The sequence below is a fragment of the Pteropus medius genome, unplaced genomic scaffold (assembly GCF_902729225.1).
Source record: "Pteropus medius unplaced genomic scaffold, Ma_sr-lr_union100, whole genome shotgun sequence".
Taxonomy (NCBI): domain Eukaryota; kingdom Metazoa; phylum Chordata; class Mammalia; order Chiroptera; family Pteropodidae; genus Pteropus; species Pteropus medius.
This window is the reverse complement of record NW_024353392.1, coordinates 223,489-238,132: the sequence shown is the minus strand read 5'-3', so window position 1 is coordinate 238,132 and position 14,644 is coordinate 223,489. Positions and strand designations below refer to the sequence as shown.

At 48.2% G+C, this 14,644-nt stretch overlaps 1 protein-coding gene across 2 annotated transcripts; it reads right to left on the bottom strand.

Annotated features, from left to right (window-relative positions):
• Positions 1-4,906: 4,906 nt before the first annotated feature.
• LOC120592800 (zinc finger X-linked protein ZXDB-like) lies at positions 4,907-11,026 on the bottom strand. Of its 2 annotated transcripts, XM_039850482.1 has the most exons (3): positions 10,415-11,023; positions 7,514-10,088; positions 4,907-7,373 (listed from the first exon to the last, which is right to left on the bottom strand). In XM_039850482.1, the coding sequence occupies exons 2-3, from the start codon at positions 10,004-10,006 to the stop codon at positions 7,368-7,370; spliced, it is 2,499 nt and encodes an 832-aa protein (XP_039706416.1). In that variant the 5' UTR covers positions 10,007-10,088; positions 10,415-11,023; the 3' UTR covers positions 4,907-7,367. The 2 variants fall into 2 exon arrangements, with proteins under 2 accessions (XP_039706416.1, XP_039706415.1); XM_039850481.1 differs by lacking the exon at positions 4,907-7,373 and having other exon boundaries at positions 7,380-10,088; positions 10,415-11,026.
• Positions 11,027-14,644: the final 3,618 nt, after the last annotated feature.

Below are 14,644 nucleotides of genomic sequence, written 5' to 3'. Positions count from 1 at the left end.
CATAGAGTCTGTTATGATTCAATACGTGGTAGCTTAAAAAGTAAAGCAAAGAATGATTAAAATATACAATACTGCCTCAAAACTGATAACCTATAGGTTATCCAAATGATTATTGACTTGAATAATCCATAGATGTTACAAAGGAAAATTAAAAAACGAATTAGCAACTTTAGTGGCATGAATCAAATACATGTAGTTTAAAAATATTTTAAAAGAATATGTGGAGTAGAAATAGTCAAAAGCACCAACTACTAAGATTTATCTGTTGTATATGTAAAATAATCAATAATCAATAATCTAATTTGACCACATTGGCATTTCATAAGCAATGCCTAAATTTGGAAAACTCTTCTTATCACTTCTTACTTCTGAAAGCCAGATGGTATTAGATATACAGATGACCAATTTGCAATAACATCTATACAAAGGTTTCATATTGGTAATTGTAACTGGAAAATACAGGGCATATTTCAAAATCGCCATTGTGCATTTACCCAGATATTGTTGACCAAGACACTTAGGAAAAGCCAAAATACTTGGCTATAGAGCAAACTGAACCTCATTTGTTGTTGTTTAAATTTTATTTTCTCTTTTCCATTTTTGGAAAAAGATCTTCAATGATTTTTGTGAATCCAGGTAACATTTGATCTTTGAGGAAATTTTTTCCCCAAAAGAATCAAAGAAAGACAACCAGAATCACTTTGTAAACAAAATCTTATGCAGTGAGCTTTTACAACATTCAGTATATTTGGTACATAGATTTATCAGTGAAAAAGACTATTCATCCAATACTTATCATCAAAATTAAATACAAGTCAGACAAATTTTTAAGGTCTCCTCTGAAGACTCAATACTGTAGACAGTTTTCTAAAAATGGACTATAATATGCCACAAAATATACAAGATTAATCAGCAAGACTGAAAAATACAAAATTTGATTTAATATCAGAAATGAATCTTTTTTTTCCCCAATGACGTGGGCTTCATTCCTTTCCATAAGCCCTGTTATCTAGTAAAGTAGTACGCTAGTTTGTTTCTCCAATTTCAAGGCTGCCAAATTTCCAAAGTTATAATTGCAAACACTTATTTTAATTCCCAAGTCCTATCGCTTTCTAAGCATATATAAGACAGTGAGATTTCCAAGTGGGTGAGTCCTCAAATGAAAATAAAAAAAGCAAAAAAAAACAAGTTTTACTTGAAGACATTTTAAAAAGTGAGGTAAAAATAATAAACATATAGCATCTCTTTTTTCTTTTAGTATGTCATGGCATCTGATACAATTCTTATTGATATTATCGATACTTAATAATAATTAGCTCTTAGCACAGGAATATAAGGTGACTTTAAGGGGTAAAATGCTGCATTTCCTTAGAAACGCCAAGTGCTAAATTTAGCATTAACTAATGCCAACATGAATTGAGAGGAAAAAAAGTATTCACTCCGACCAGCCGTGAATATTCTAAAATTGGAACTAGCCTGAGATGAACTGCTGCTCTATTCACTGAGTCATCGCCTGTGGAATTTCCATTTCAGCTGTTTTGGCTGATTTCCCCACAGACATGTGACCAGCTTCCTTCTTCCACATCCAGCATAATGTAGTCTCATACTGCAGTTATATCCCTCAATTGTATGTGTAAACAGGAAAGGGAAATAGATCCTGATAAAGATTGATTTCTTGGCTTTATTCCAAAACGAGAATGCCTGAGTTGAAATGTCTTTGTTTTACTACCTTTTGTAAATGCTTTGCATCTTGGAGACTTGGTGTTCCTTGTCACTAAAGAGTGTTTTCTTTTGTTCCCCTTTCTAGATGGGTTAAGCTACTTCTATTTTACTCAGAATCTTAAATGACTGCTTGATGATTGCCCTGACCATCACAGGATCGGTGGTGAATTCTCACGATTCTCCATGCTAAATTCCAGCTCTCGGTCCTAAATATCACCTGAAATTTTTATACCCTTCTTTTCAACTTGTGTGTACCTATGTGAAATAATTACTTTTTCATTAAGGTCTTTGTTTTGTTTCAGAAAATTAAATATTGTTTTTGTGTCTAATATGAGAAAAGGAGTTTTATTTAGCTTACTACAATTTATTTAAGCACTGTAGTTTCCTCATTTGAAATAACATGTTTGTCTTCTATGAGTTCCAAAAGATCACTTTCAGATATAACACTACATCCACGATTTCCATCTGAAATAAATAAAAAAGTACAATTTGAAATTTATTTCCCAAAGGATTTTGCTATAATTATTTAAGCTACCACTCGAAATTCTATTTACATTTTAATAGGATAGTTTACCCTAATTGCTTTAGCCCAGATTAAATTTTTTAGATTTAGAACTTTTTGAATAGCTTTTGATAATTTGTGCATTGAATTTTCCTCATCACAATTTTTAGTTGTCTGAGAATGACAACTGCTATTCTATTTAAGTCTATATTATTCCGAAATGTAACCGTTTAGAACTTGATAATTATTTTTCATTGCCTGACTTTTTGTTTCTGTCTAGGTCGTAATATATGTGAGCACAAGAACAAAACTTGTCAAATATGTGCTCAAAAATGTCTGTTTGAATGAACTGACAAAATATATTTTTGTGTTGCACCTCATAGTGCCTCACAGAGCTGGACTCAATAATTACCAGCTGTTTAATAAGCTGGTAATAAGAGATAATAGAATATTCCTTATAATAAGAAGCTATTCCTCAGGGACTCACCCCTTAGTAGTGCTGTTAAGAATCATTGTTTGCTCTAAGTATTGAATTATTTTCTGTAGGCCAAGTGACAATGTTTTTCAGGTCCATGTCAGTGGAAAACTGGAATGAGATGAAGTGTTCTGCTGACAATGCAGGACAGCAAATTTACCGTCAGACAAAATGTAATCACTAGGTAGCTAGTTATGCAACTTTTTCACTTTTTCTTTGGACTCCATTCCTTCTGAGTTATCACCATTAGTGGGTAAGGGTTAATTAACGATGAAAAGGAGAAAATACGTTGAGGTATGTAGCTAACAAAGGATGTGATTCCTGTGACTCAGTTCCCATGTTAAATAGTGACAGAGGGGACTGTGAATAAGGAGCCCCAAGGATCACACGGAAGTTAGTTTTGGATAATCCTCGTCCTGTCTCTTCCGATCTAAGAAAAATACAGGTAAAACTCAATCTAACAAAGTTAATATTGAGGGCCTATTGAAATTAATGACTAAAGAGCATCTCCCAACTTATGGAGAAATTATGTTTTATATTACTAAGTACCACATAAATATCCACTGCATATCCATAGTAGGGAAGAGAGTAGTAAAGAAATGTCACACAGGTGACATTGCTCATTTTGATGCAGAGTATTCTGGGAGGGTACTGTATGAGGTTGAAGAAGCTTGTAAATACTCAAAGGCAAGCAAGAGTGCAAACATTAAATGTGAATCTGAGAACGTATGAGGGAGCCAAGAGATGAAGTGACCTCTGCTGTCTAATAGTGTGTATAATCCACAATACGTGTTGTCTATTCGAGAATAACTATGACTTATCATTTCCCAATGAATTAAACGTGCCCTAATCATCTTCCCATATATATTTCTTAAAAAATTTCAGTACCCAACCTTCTTGTTCATGACATTGAAATGTAATTTTTATAGTCTCTAAGAAATCCTTAGAAGTCACTTCTGATCTTTTTCTGACGCATGTGTCACATAGTCAGTGAATCACAAAGTCCTATTTGTTTCCTCGATTTGGAAACATTTCTAATATCTGTCCCTTCCCAATAGAATTCCAGTCCCACCCCCTTCATCGCCGCACCCTGAAATTATTACAATAGGCTATGAAATTATTTTCCTATGTCCACCAATCAAATCCACATTGTACATGTCTACTATATTAAACTTTCTGCGTATTTGTTATTTGACTTTCCCTCTTAAATATCTCCACTGGCTCTTAACCATGTCCATAATAAAGCCATAATATGCACTGTGACTGGTTTTCACAGCTCTACAGACTTTGGTTCCACACTGGCAGCCTAACCCTAACCTCTAGCACTTAGCAAACGTGAGTTCTCGTATTTGAGCTAGGTCATCTTTGCCAGTGCTATAGGGTCAATTCCATTTCATATCCTTTCCTTGCGCTTTCTCCCTGGCTGGAATTCATCTATTCTCTTCTCCACGTAACTAAATAGCTACTGCCCCTCCTTTTCCTCCAAACCATTAATTTGGTGTCTGAAACATGTTTGCTGGGATTATTTGGCTGTAAAATGTTTAATATGTGAATTCCTATGTCCTCTCTAAAATTAAGGTGTAGCTCACATTTTACTCCTCTTATCTATATCCCTTGTATTTTGCATGCAGTCAGTAAATTAACTTAAAATATACAATAATGTTCCTAGCTTAAAAATGGTTACCAAAGTGCCCATCAATTCAGATTTGATAAATATAAAAAAAAATCATTTGTAATGAGTGATCTGCTTTTTTATGTGTTGTGTTCTGTCAAAGTGCTTAGATAATTGTTTTCCAATTCCCCAAAACATTTCACTTTTTCAAAAACTGCTAAGCAAATCTTTTGTTCAAAAGCAATATATACATAAATTTCAGCTCAGCCTCATATTTCAAATATCACATATTTTGAGTGAGCTGCATCTCAATTAGGCTTTATTATTACCAAATAATCAAGTGGATCTGTTTGATATCAATAATTACTAAGGGGTTATGAATATTCTCAGACAGGGAATCAATACTTTATCTGGAATCAAGGAACAGTCAGTCATAAATATCCTGTTATACCAAAGCTTCCTCTTATTTCTTGTGGATGGGAATATGAAGAATTTAATCTACAGAGAAAAATGATCCTCATATTCTATCAAGTTTTACTCCTACTACTCGGGGCTTTCAATTACATAATACTATAATGAGATAATGGTAAAAATGTCAAGATTAACATATTTTAATTCACGACGAACATGTTCAACAGAGTCCCCTGGACACAAACCTTCCTACAAAAGCACATTTTCAATTAGTAACATTTTAATAAAACAAGTACTGAAGAGGCACAATAGGCAAATGAGATAATGAACATTAAATCATGTCCCGTTATGTTTTTAAAGGGAAAATTTATGCCAACACCAACAGAAATGTAACCATTATGCTTGTAGTCACACTTTTGACTGTAATTTCATGCCATTTTCGTCATCATGCTTGGAAAATGCTATTGAAAGAAAAATCTTTTGAATAAATTGACTGAAAGAAACCATGTGAGCCCACAAGCAATAATAACATTATCTCCAAGAAAGTAAAGTTTGTCCTTTGGCAATTCCACAGAATATAACAACAGTATATTTTCTAATAGTGTTTAATGAGAGGAAATGAGACTGCGAGATTAAAGAACCAAAGTGACAAGATTTAAAAATATTTTATGGTTATATATCTTAACAGATGCCTATGACCTGCATGTTTACGTCAGGCCTCTGCATTCCTATCTTTAAGAAAAGGGAAATAATATATTTAAGAGGACTTAACTAATGACAACACACTTCTAAAACGAACTTAAAATATTTCCAAAGTGCCAAGGGAGAACTGTTAAATGGTTTAGAAACAATCAAACTCTGACCATTTGTTTGAATTACAAATTTATGCTTTTTTTTTTTTTTACGGAATAAGTACAACCAATTTAAATTTTAGACAGTACAGATGCATTTCAAAGTGGCAAATTTAAAGTGCACTGTCAAACTGCTATGATAATTGTCATCCACAAACATCTACATGCAAACAGTACTGGGTTAGAATGTTTCAGAGCAACTAATAGTGTTTGCTAGCAGAACTACATGGTAAAAAACTTAGAAAAGTAAAAGAAGTATATATCTCACTGAAAACTTACATAAAATATCCCCATTATCGTTTGATTCATATATAAACGCACTGACATCTAAATTCAGAAAATAATTTCTTGTGCACACTCAGACTTGCAGTAAATTTATAACCAAAAATTGGGCCATGAGAATGGGTGAGATGATGACTATGAAAAAAAAATGTCAATTAAAAATTGTTTAAAGAGATCATGGCAAGGACTGCTGTGCACATGCTAGAGAACAGGCTGGAGAGAAAGCAGAACTGGCAGAAGGTAAAAGAAATCAAATTAGATGGAGCAGAACAAGCGGTTATAAACAAAAGTGATCGTGAAACTCAGAAGAGCAGAATGGATGGGAGTTCACATACGTGTGTGTGTTACTAAGCACAATCATTTGTAAGTCAGGTAAGTTTTAATGACTTACAGCTAAAACTTGGCCGCAACTATCTCACAAAACTGTGAGAATCAAATATAACATTTGTGAAAGTCCTACATAAACTGTAAAGTGCTATACTCATGTAAGACAAACGCTATTCGCTCAGAATGCAAACAAAACCTCTTGTTCCACAACTGTCTGGAGAGAGAGGGCAGGGAATCTCACCTGGTCCATTCCCAGATTTTCTTGGAACTGCAGACTTTATTTATAGTCTCTCTCTAGGCTGCCTTTGAATGCAGAGCAAAGACACTATAATTCTGTCTAGTGGCCATGTCATACAAGAACTGTGCTGAGAAAAATCCTTAAACTGTGGAAGAAAGAGATTTCCTTCCCTGCTTAACCTTCACTGCCTGCACATGTGTGATACTAAATTATGCCAATATAGCCTCCTTGAGGAAGGAATCAGAGAGGCAGAAAACGGGATAAAGATTCACAAAAACATGTCAAAACACGTAACACTTTCCCTCCAACGCTAACTACTGGAATCAAAAAGAAGATTGAGATGAACCAGGTATATGTACATTGCAGCGACCATTTTACAGCTAGAGAACTGAGGCTTACTGAGACTAAATGACTTATTTAAGGCCACTTATTCAACACCACAAAATCAATTTTTTCCAGGGCTGAGTTACATCAAAGCCCTGGCACATTCCACAGCGACACAGCCTTACATCGAAAAAAGAAGCTAAAATGATAAACAGCTCAAAGAACAAACCTGTATTTTTAGCTTCTTTTTTTTAAGCTCCACCACAAGATTTTTGAAATACTTTGGCATTGTGTAAAATTTCCATTACTTTTAAAGTTGAACGGCAGTTCCACATTTCTGATCATTAACTCTCAATGTATTTTTCATTACATCAGAAGCGCATGCAATAGATAACCATTGTAAAGTGTCCTACTAAACTTTTCAAAACAGCACAAAATCATGAAAATACAGAGCTGAAAAGACCTTAGAAACAATCTACTCAAACCACCTCATTTTATAAATAAGGAAATTAAGGCTCAGATAGGTTAAGTGACTTGCTCAGGGTCGGACAACTCGTCAGTTCCAGACTCCGGATCAGAATCGAAATCTGCCAACTCGTCGTAGCCCAGGACTCCGCTCTTTCTCAAACCTACAGAGAGAGAGATAGAGAGAGAGAGAAAGAAACGACCGCCTTTAAACATCTCGTCCAGAACCCAGTCCTCAAAACCCGGCGTCGACCACCGCCAGCGAGCCGCGCGGCCCGCAACCAACAGAGCTACTAGTCCGTACCAAAAACGAGCTGCCGGTCACCGCGATCAGATCGGTCTCTTTGGGGCAGCCGTGGCTTCCCGCCGGACTGGAGAACGCGAACTGGGTTTCGTCCTCCTGCCCGAAGAAGTCGGCGTCCGGGTGCACGCTCCATTCCGCTTTGGCCGGCGTCAGCAGTTCCGAGACGCTGTTTTCGCAGAGGGTGCTCGAAGGAGTCAGAGCATCCGTGTCCACCGTCAGCTTGCTGCTGGGCGTCAGGGCCTGCGGCTCCTGGCCGGAGGGCTTCAGGGCCAGAGCGCCCAGAGCGCCCAGCGGCCCCGCGCCCGGGCCCGAGCCGTCGTCCGCCTCCGACGGGCCGTGCTGGAAAGCGGCGGCCGTCGTGCCGAAGAAGAGGGACGTGTCCAGGCTCTGCGGGAGGTCGGTGGTGGCCAGCAAGGCCCGCGGGTCCGCGGCCTGGCCCGCCGAGCCGGCGGCGGTCGCGGCGGGGAGGTGGCCCGCCAGAGTGGAGCTCACGGAAGCCACGTCGATGGTCAGGATCCCGGAGTTCACCAAGGCCGTGTCCAGCACCGCCGCCGAGCCGGCGCCCGGCGCGTCGGAGAAGAGCGACACCAGCTCGGCGTCGCTCAGGTCGCCCTGGCCCTGGCTGGTCAGCTCGCTGCTGGGCGTGAGGGAGTTGGCGGCTTCCAGCTGCGCCAGCAGGTCCTGGCCCAGGTGGTGCCTCTTGGCCATGTGGGTCTTCATGCTGTGCTTGGACGTGAAGAGCTTGTTGCACGCGGGCACCGGGCAGCGGCTCTTCCACGTGTCCACGTCCTGCAGGTGCTTCTTGGAGTGGATGTAGAGGCTGCTGCGCGCCGAGAAGCGGGCGCGGCAGCCTTCCACGGGGCACACGAAGGGCTTGGTGCCCAGGTGCGTGATGCTGTGGCCCTTCAGGTGCTCGGCCCTGGTGAACGACTTGCCGCAGCCCTCCACGGGGCACGTGAACCGCCGGTCGTCGTCGTGCTTCCTCTTGTGCCTCAGGAGTTTGGACATGCTGGTGAAGTTCCAGCCGCAGCCGTCAAAGTCGCAGAGGAAGGGCCGCTCGCCCGTGTGGCTGCGCAGGTGGATCTTGAGGCGGCAAGCCTTGTCGTACTGCTTGCTGCAGCCGGGGAAGGAGCAGGAGAAGAGCTCCTGCTCGCGGAAGTGCGCGCGGTTGTGGGAGAACAGGGCGCTGACGGTGATGAACGTCTTCTTGCAGCCGGAGAAGGCGCACTGGTAGGGCCGCTCGGGCTCGAAGTGGCTGCGCTGGTGGGCGCTGAGCTTGGCCTGCGTGGCGAAGCTCTCCTCGCACACCTCGCACTTGAACGAGTTCTCCTGCTCGTGGCCCTTCATGTGCGCCTTGAGGTTGTACACGGTGGTGAAGCTCTTGCCGCAGCCCTCGGCCGGGCAGCCGAACGGCCGCAGCTTGTCGTGCGACTGCAGGTGCCTCTTGAGCTTGTACGACGTGGTGAAGGTCCAGCCGCAGCCGCCCAGGGGGCACTTGAAGGGCCGCTGGCCCTGGCTGCTGCTGTGCGTCAGCAGGTGCACCTTCAGCTGGTGCTTCTTGGCGAAGGTCTGGCCGCACTGCGCCTCGGGGCACAGGTAGAGCACCACGCCCGGGCCCGGGCCCAGCGGCCCGCGGGGGCCGTCGGTGCTGGCGGCCGCGGCGGCGGCGGTGGCGGTGGCGGTGGCGGCGGCCGCGGCGGTGGCCGCGACGGCCGCGACGGCGACCGGGCCCTCCGCCTCCTCCTCGGGCGCCGGCGCGGGCGCGGGCTCGGGCTCGGCCGGCTCGGCCAGCAGGAGGTCGGGCGGCAGCTCGGGGCAGTCGCCGGGCGGCGCGGCCGGCGGGGCGATCGGGCCCGCGGCCGGCGGCGCGGGCGCGCCCCCCGGCTCCCAGGCCGGCGGCGGGGGCGTGGCCAGGGTGAGGACGCCGTTCTCGAAGCGCAGCAGCAGGTTTTGGTTGTGGATGGTCACGGTGCCCGCGAAGGCCGCGGCGGGGCCCAGGCCCGGCACGGGGATCGGGGCCGGGCCGGGCGGCGCCGGCGGGCAGCGGGGGCCCGGCGCAGGGCGGCCCGCGGGGCTCGCGCCGCCCTCGCCCCCCGGGAGCCCGGGGCCCGCAGCGGCCCCCTCCCTCCACACGGGCCCCGCGGCCTGGCCGGCGCCCGCGGTCTCCACGTCGCCACCCACCGGGTCCAGCAGCACCAGGAAGAAGTCGTCGCCGCAGCCGCCGCAGCCGCCGCCGCCGCCGCCGCCGCCGCCGGTCCGGTCGGGCCTGGGCGCCAGAGGGCTCGGGCCCGGGCCCCGCGAGGCCGCGCGGGCCTCGTCGCGCCGCCGCCCGGGCCCGCCATCTTGGGGCCCCCGCAGCAGCAGGAGGCGGCGCGCGGGGGCCTGGCCGGCGCGCGGGTCGGGGCCTCCGTGGACGCGGCCGCCGCCCGCCGCGCCGCCGGCAACGGCGCCCTGTCGCGTGCCGCGCACCGCGAGCAGCCTCGGGACCTCCATGTCGGCGTCCGGGAGGCTCCGCTGGAACCCGAGCCGCGGAGGAGGCGCGACCCCGCCCCCTGCCGCGGGCCCGAACACGTTCCTGAAAGGGAAAAAAAAGTGCAATGCGCAGAAACCGGCCCTATCAGATATTAAAACGTGTCGAACGCCACCGTGATTCGACTGCCGCCGTCCCGGGCCTCTGGGACCGCGCGGGGAGCCCGGGGGCAGGGCCCGGAGGAAGCCCGGCAGGTCCCCCCAGGTCATGGGGCAGTGACAGGCGACCCGGCCCCCGCCGCCGGACCCCCCGGGGGGCCGGCCGCCCGCCGCGGCTGGAACCCGCCCGCGCCGCGGGGCCGCGGCCCGGCACCCCGCCCTCCCGGCGCGAGCGCGCGGCCGAGGACCCTCAGTGTGTGGAAGACGCTTTACCGGCTGACTGGCTGGCTGGCTGCTGGCGTGACAGACGAGAGAATGTTCTCGACACGGAGGGAACGCGGCGCGCGTCACCGTGCAACGACCACAGGGCTGGCGGTTCCTGCTGGAAACGGATGTCTGCCTGTCTGTCTGTCTGTCCGTGCGCTCCTTCCCGGACCACTTCCGTATCCGGAGCTGTCCCGAGCAAGGTCCTCGGGAGAATTTGGCACGTACTCGGATGTTTTGTTCCGCCGCGGCCGAGATTCCACGAGTGAGGGGTGGGGCCGAAACGGAGGAGCACCGCGCAGCCGGGGCCGCCGGGCCGGGAGGAGGGCGCGGTCCCCGCGGGAAGCGGGAGACCCGGCGGGCTCCCGGGTCCGCGCCCGCAGCCGGCGCCCGGCCCGAACCCACGCTCTGCCCTCCCGGCCCGGGCTTCCGCCACGGCAGACTTCCTGGCGTTCTCGCGGCCGCGCGGGGACAGTCCGCGGCCGACTCCGGGGCACCCGGCACCCGGGGGTCCGGGACGGGAGGACCGCTTCACTGCGACGGGGTCGAGCCCTAGGCCAGCGAAGGCACACGCGGCCGTGTGCGACGACAGCCTGTCGCCGTCCCCGCGTCCCGGCCCCCTTGCTTCCGGGTGCGGCGGCCCAGGCTCAGGGTCACCTCGGGGCTCGGCGCGTGATGCCGAGAGATGTTCTCTGTGACCGCGGTGACCCTCCGGCGTGTCTGTCCTCAGCGAGCTGGGAATCGAGCGGGCGAGGTTTGGGGAGGTCTAGACTACGGGGAACCTAGCGTTTCAAGAACTGCCCCCCCACCGCACCCTTCTAACGGCGACGTGCGCTTGCCGCCCTCTTGATGCCAAGATCGAGTTTTCCACCCATAAGTGTTCAAACCCCGTCGATACGTCCGCTGCTCATGTCGTCCTCAATACTAGGTGCTTCGGAGGAAGCGTTTTTCGCATCCGAGGTGTAGAGCTGCTAGGTCTTGCTCACTAGGCCCAGCGACACGGTCCCCTCATTGTGTGGAACCGGAGTCGCGCCTCGTGGGAGGAAAATGCCACCAAGATGCCCGGGAAGTGAGTTATGACGTGGGGCGGGAGCGTTAGGAGCCTCCTGTGGCGGAACACTGAGGTCCCACGGCTGGCACTGCCGGCAGCTGAAAGCGGACTGGCTTCTGGTGGCCTTTACTACCAGGTTGGTGGGGCGGGGCGCGGTCCTTGGAAGGTTCCGTAGCCGCACACCGGGGACCAGGAGATGTGTGACTTTGCTCCCACAGTGGAACCGTCCCTGGTACGGCAGCTGCAATTGCAATCACCCCCTGGTCGAGCTGACACTACTCCGCTGTCATTTTCAAGTGCCACATGTTTTCCGCCTGGGCCAACCAGGCCGGCGAGTGGAGATGGTGTGTGCGTCCTTCGGCGCCCCGACGGTGGCGCTACATCCCCGCAGCGGCCCCCACCCCCGCCGCGGAATGCGGTGTTGCTGAGCTTTACTCTTTCCTAGATAGACGCAATCCAGTGGCTTCCGAGGGGCGTTTCTGTTCTTTTTTCTCCAAGTGTTCGGGTACTACCGATTTCGTTCTGAGCGCAGCTCACAGCCTTTATCATGATCAGTGGGCCCTTCGGGACCCCCGCATCCCCTCTCCCCAGCCCTACACACACATCGCTACATCCCTGGCCGCCGCCGTTCACCTGTCCCATGCTCTCCACAGTCTTGCGTGGATTGTCGCTTTTCAAAGAAATTTGTTTATTTTAATTAGTTTCGAGTATACAGCACATCGGTTAGACATCTATTTAGTTGATCAAAGGATCCGCCCAATGGCTGCCTCCGGCCCCTGACCCTCCACCTAGCCATCGAATTAATGCTGACTGCATTCCCTAACCGTGCTCCCCATCCCCGTGACCATCCATCAGCTACCGATTTGTACTTCTTTAGCTCTTCGCCCCATTCCCCCAGCCCTCACCCCCCTTCCTCTGTCCGTCACCAAACTGTCCACTACATTTGTGAGTGTTTTGGATTAGTTTGTTCTTTTTATCCCTTAGATTCCGCATGTAAGTGAAATCCTATAGAGTTTATCTTTCTCTGTCTGATTTAAATACCTTCTAGGTTCATCACAGCAACATCTTTTTCCATCCCCTTCCTTTGCATACGTAGGGGTCTCGTTTTCTTATCCTTTCAGCCACTCCATCCCTTGCGTGGAGCACTTAATTCTTTTCCATTTGAGGTACTTCTTGATGGGAATGTAGTCGTTACCATTCTTTATTCCAGTTTTCAGATACATGTGTTTTCTTCTTAAAGGAGTCCCTCCAACATTTCCTGTAATACTGGCTTGGTGGCGATGAATTCCTTTAGCTTATTTGTGTCTGGGAAGCTCTCTATCTGCCCTTCCACTCTAAATGATAGCTCTGCTGGATAAATGATTCTTGGTCGTAGATCCTGGGTCTTCATCCTGTGGAATATTTTTTGCCAAGCCCTTCTGTCCTGCATAGATTCTGCTGAGAAATCAGCTGCCAGTCTTAGGGGTTTGCCCTTATATGGAATTATCTGTTTGTGTCTTGCTGCTTTTGATATTCTTTCTTCGTATTTAACCTTTGGCATTTTAGGTATGATGCGTCTTGGTGTGGGCCTCTTTGGATCCCTGATTTTTGGAATTCGCTGAGCTTCCTGGGGTTTTCTGCCCATTTCCTTCACCGGGATAGGGAAGTTTTCCATCATTATTTCTTCAAACGGCTGTTCAACATCTTGATTTTCTTCAGTTAGGCCGATCGGACGGATATTTGGACCCTTAATAGTGTCCCACATGCTCCTTAAGTTATTTTTATAGTCTTGCCATCTTTTCTCTTGCCATTCCGATTGAGTGTCCTTGGCTTTCCCATCCTCTAGGTAGGGCATTTGATCCTCTCCTTTATTCACTGCGTTTATTCCTTTGTCTATTCCATTTAATAGACTTCTCGTCTCACATAACGTGTTCTTCATTTCAGACCGGTTCCCTTTTATAATTTCCATTTCCGTTTTTATGTTTTTTATCTCTCGGTCGAACTTCTCACTGAATTTGTCTACGCTTCCCAAAAGTTCACTGAGCATCTTCATAAGCAGTGTTTTGAACTGTGCATCTGTGAGTTTACTTGAGTCCATTCTATCTGTCTGTCCCTGTCCCTGTCTCTGTCTGTCTCTCTCTCTGTTCTGTTCTCTCATACGCTTTCTGCTTTGTCTTCATTTTGGCGGCCTTTCCGTGTCTGTTTCTCTGTAGTGGGCAAAGCTCCTATGTCTCCCGGTCTCATTAGTGTGGATTTGTGAAGTCGGTGTCCAGTGGCGCAGTCCTGAGAGGGGTTCGGCTGCAGGCCAAACTTAGCCCAAGCCTCTGCCCCTCCGGGGCCACCTGTTAAGATTCAGCCAGCACCCCAGAGATGCTGTGCTTACAGTTGCCTCCCGAGTGGCACTTGTGGCCATACTTGCCCTCGTTGCACAAGTGACAGAAACAACGTGTGGGTTTTTCCAGAAATCAAGTAAGTCTATCACGATTATTTACTCTGGACCTGGGGACTTGTATCACCGGGATGGGAACCGGGACCCATTAGCTAATCAGGATGGGATCCAGGACACACTGGGTCCGCTATGAGAGGGAAGCGAGCTAAGAGTCCATCGATCGCGTGACCTCCACACGCCATTCCTCTGATCGGTGGATCGCAGTGATGTTTGGGGTCCCCTGGAATTAGTGTCAGTTGGGAACGAGTCTACTTATAAGTCTACTTATTTCCTTTTCCCCAACCTAAGGCAATAGGTCCCTTTGGGAAAGACGGGGAGAAGTATTTATAGTATATTTATATTTTGGCGGGAAGGGTGAGCGTGGCGGGGTCCTTTGTCAAAGTGCCCCAGTATCTCCTCCATTTGAGGGTTCCTGGGTCTGTACAACTGGCTCGAGCCTGGAAATTGACTAAGGGGCTCTGTGCTGTTATCATTCAAGTTCGACTTCTGTTCACTTGACCTAGAATCTTCCACGTGTACAGATCAAGTATGAAAATAGCCGCCACCCGTTTACTTCGCTTCTGCGAACACCGTGGCCCCCAAACGCCCGGCACCGTAGGTCTCTGCGTCTTAGCTTATTGTTCAGAGCTCACGGCTGCTTCGACTCTGCCGTCATTTACAGTCACCGCACGCGTTCGTTCTCTCGGGCTGCCGTCACGGAGTAGCCCATAAGGGGTGGCCGAATCCCCAGAGACAGTTGTCTCACAGTTCTGGAGGTCAG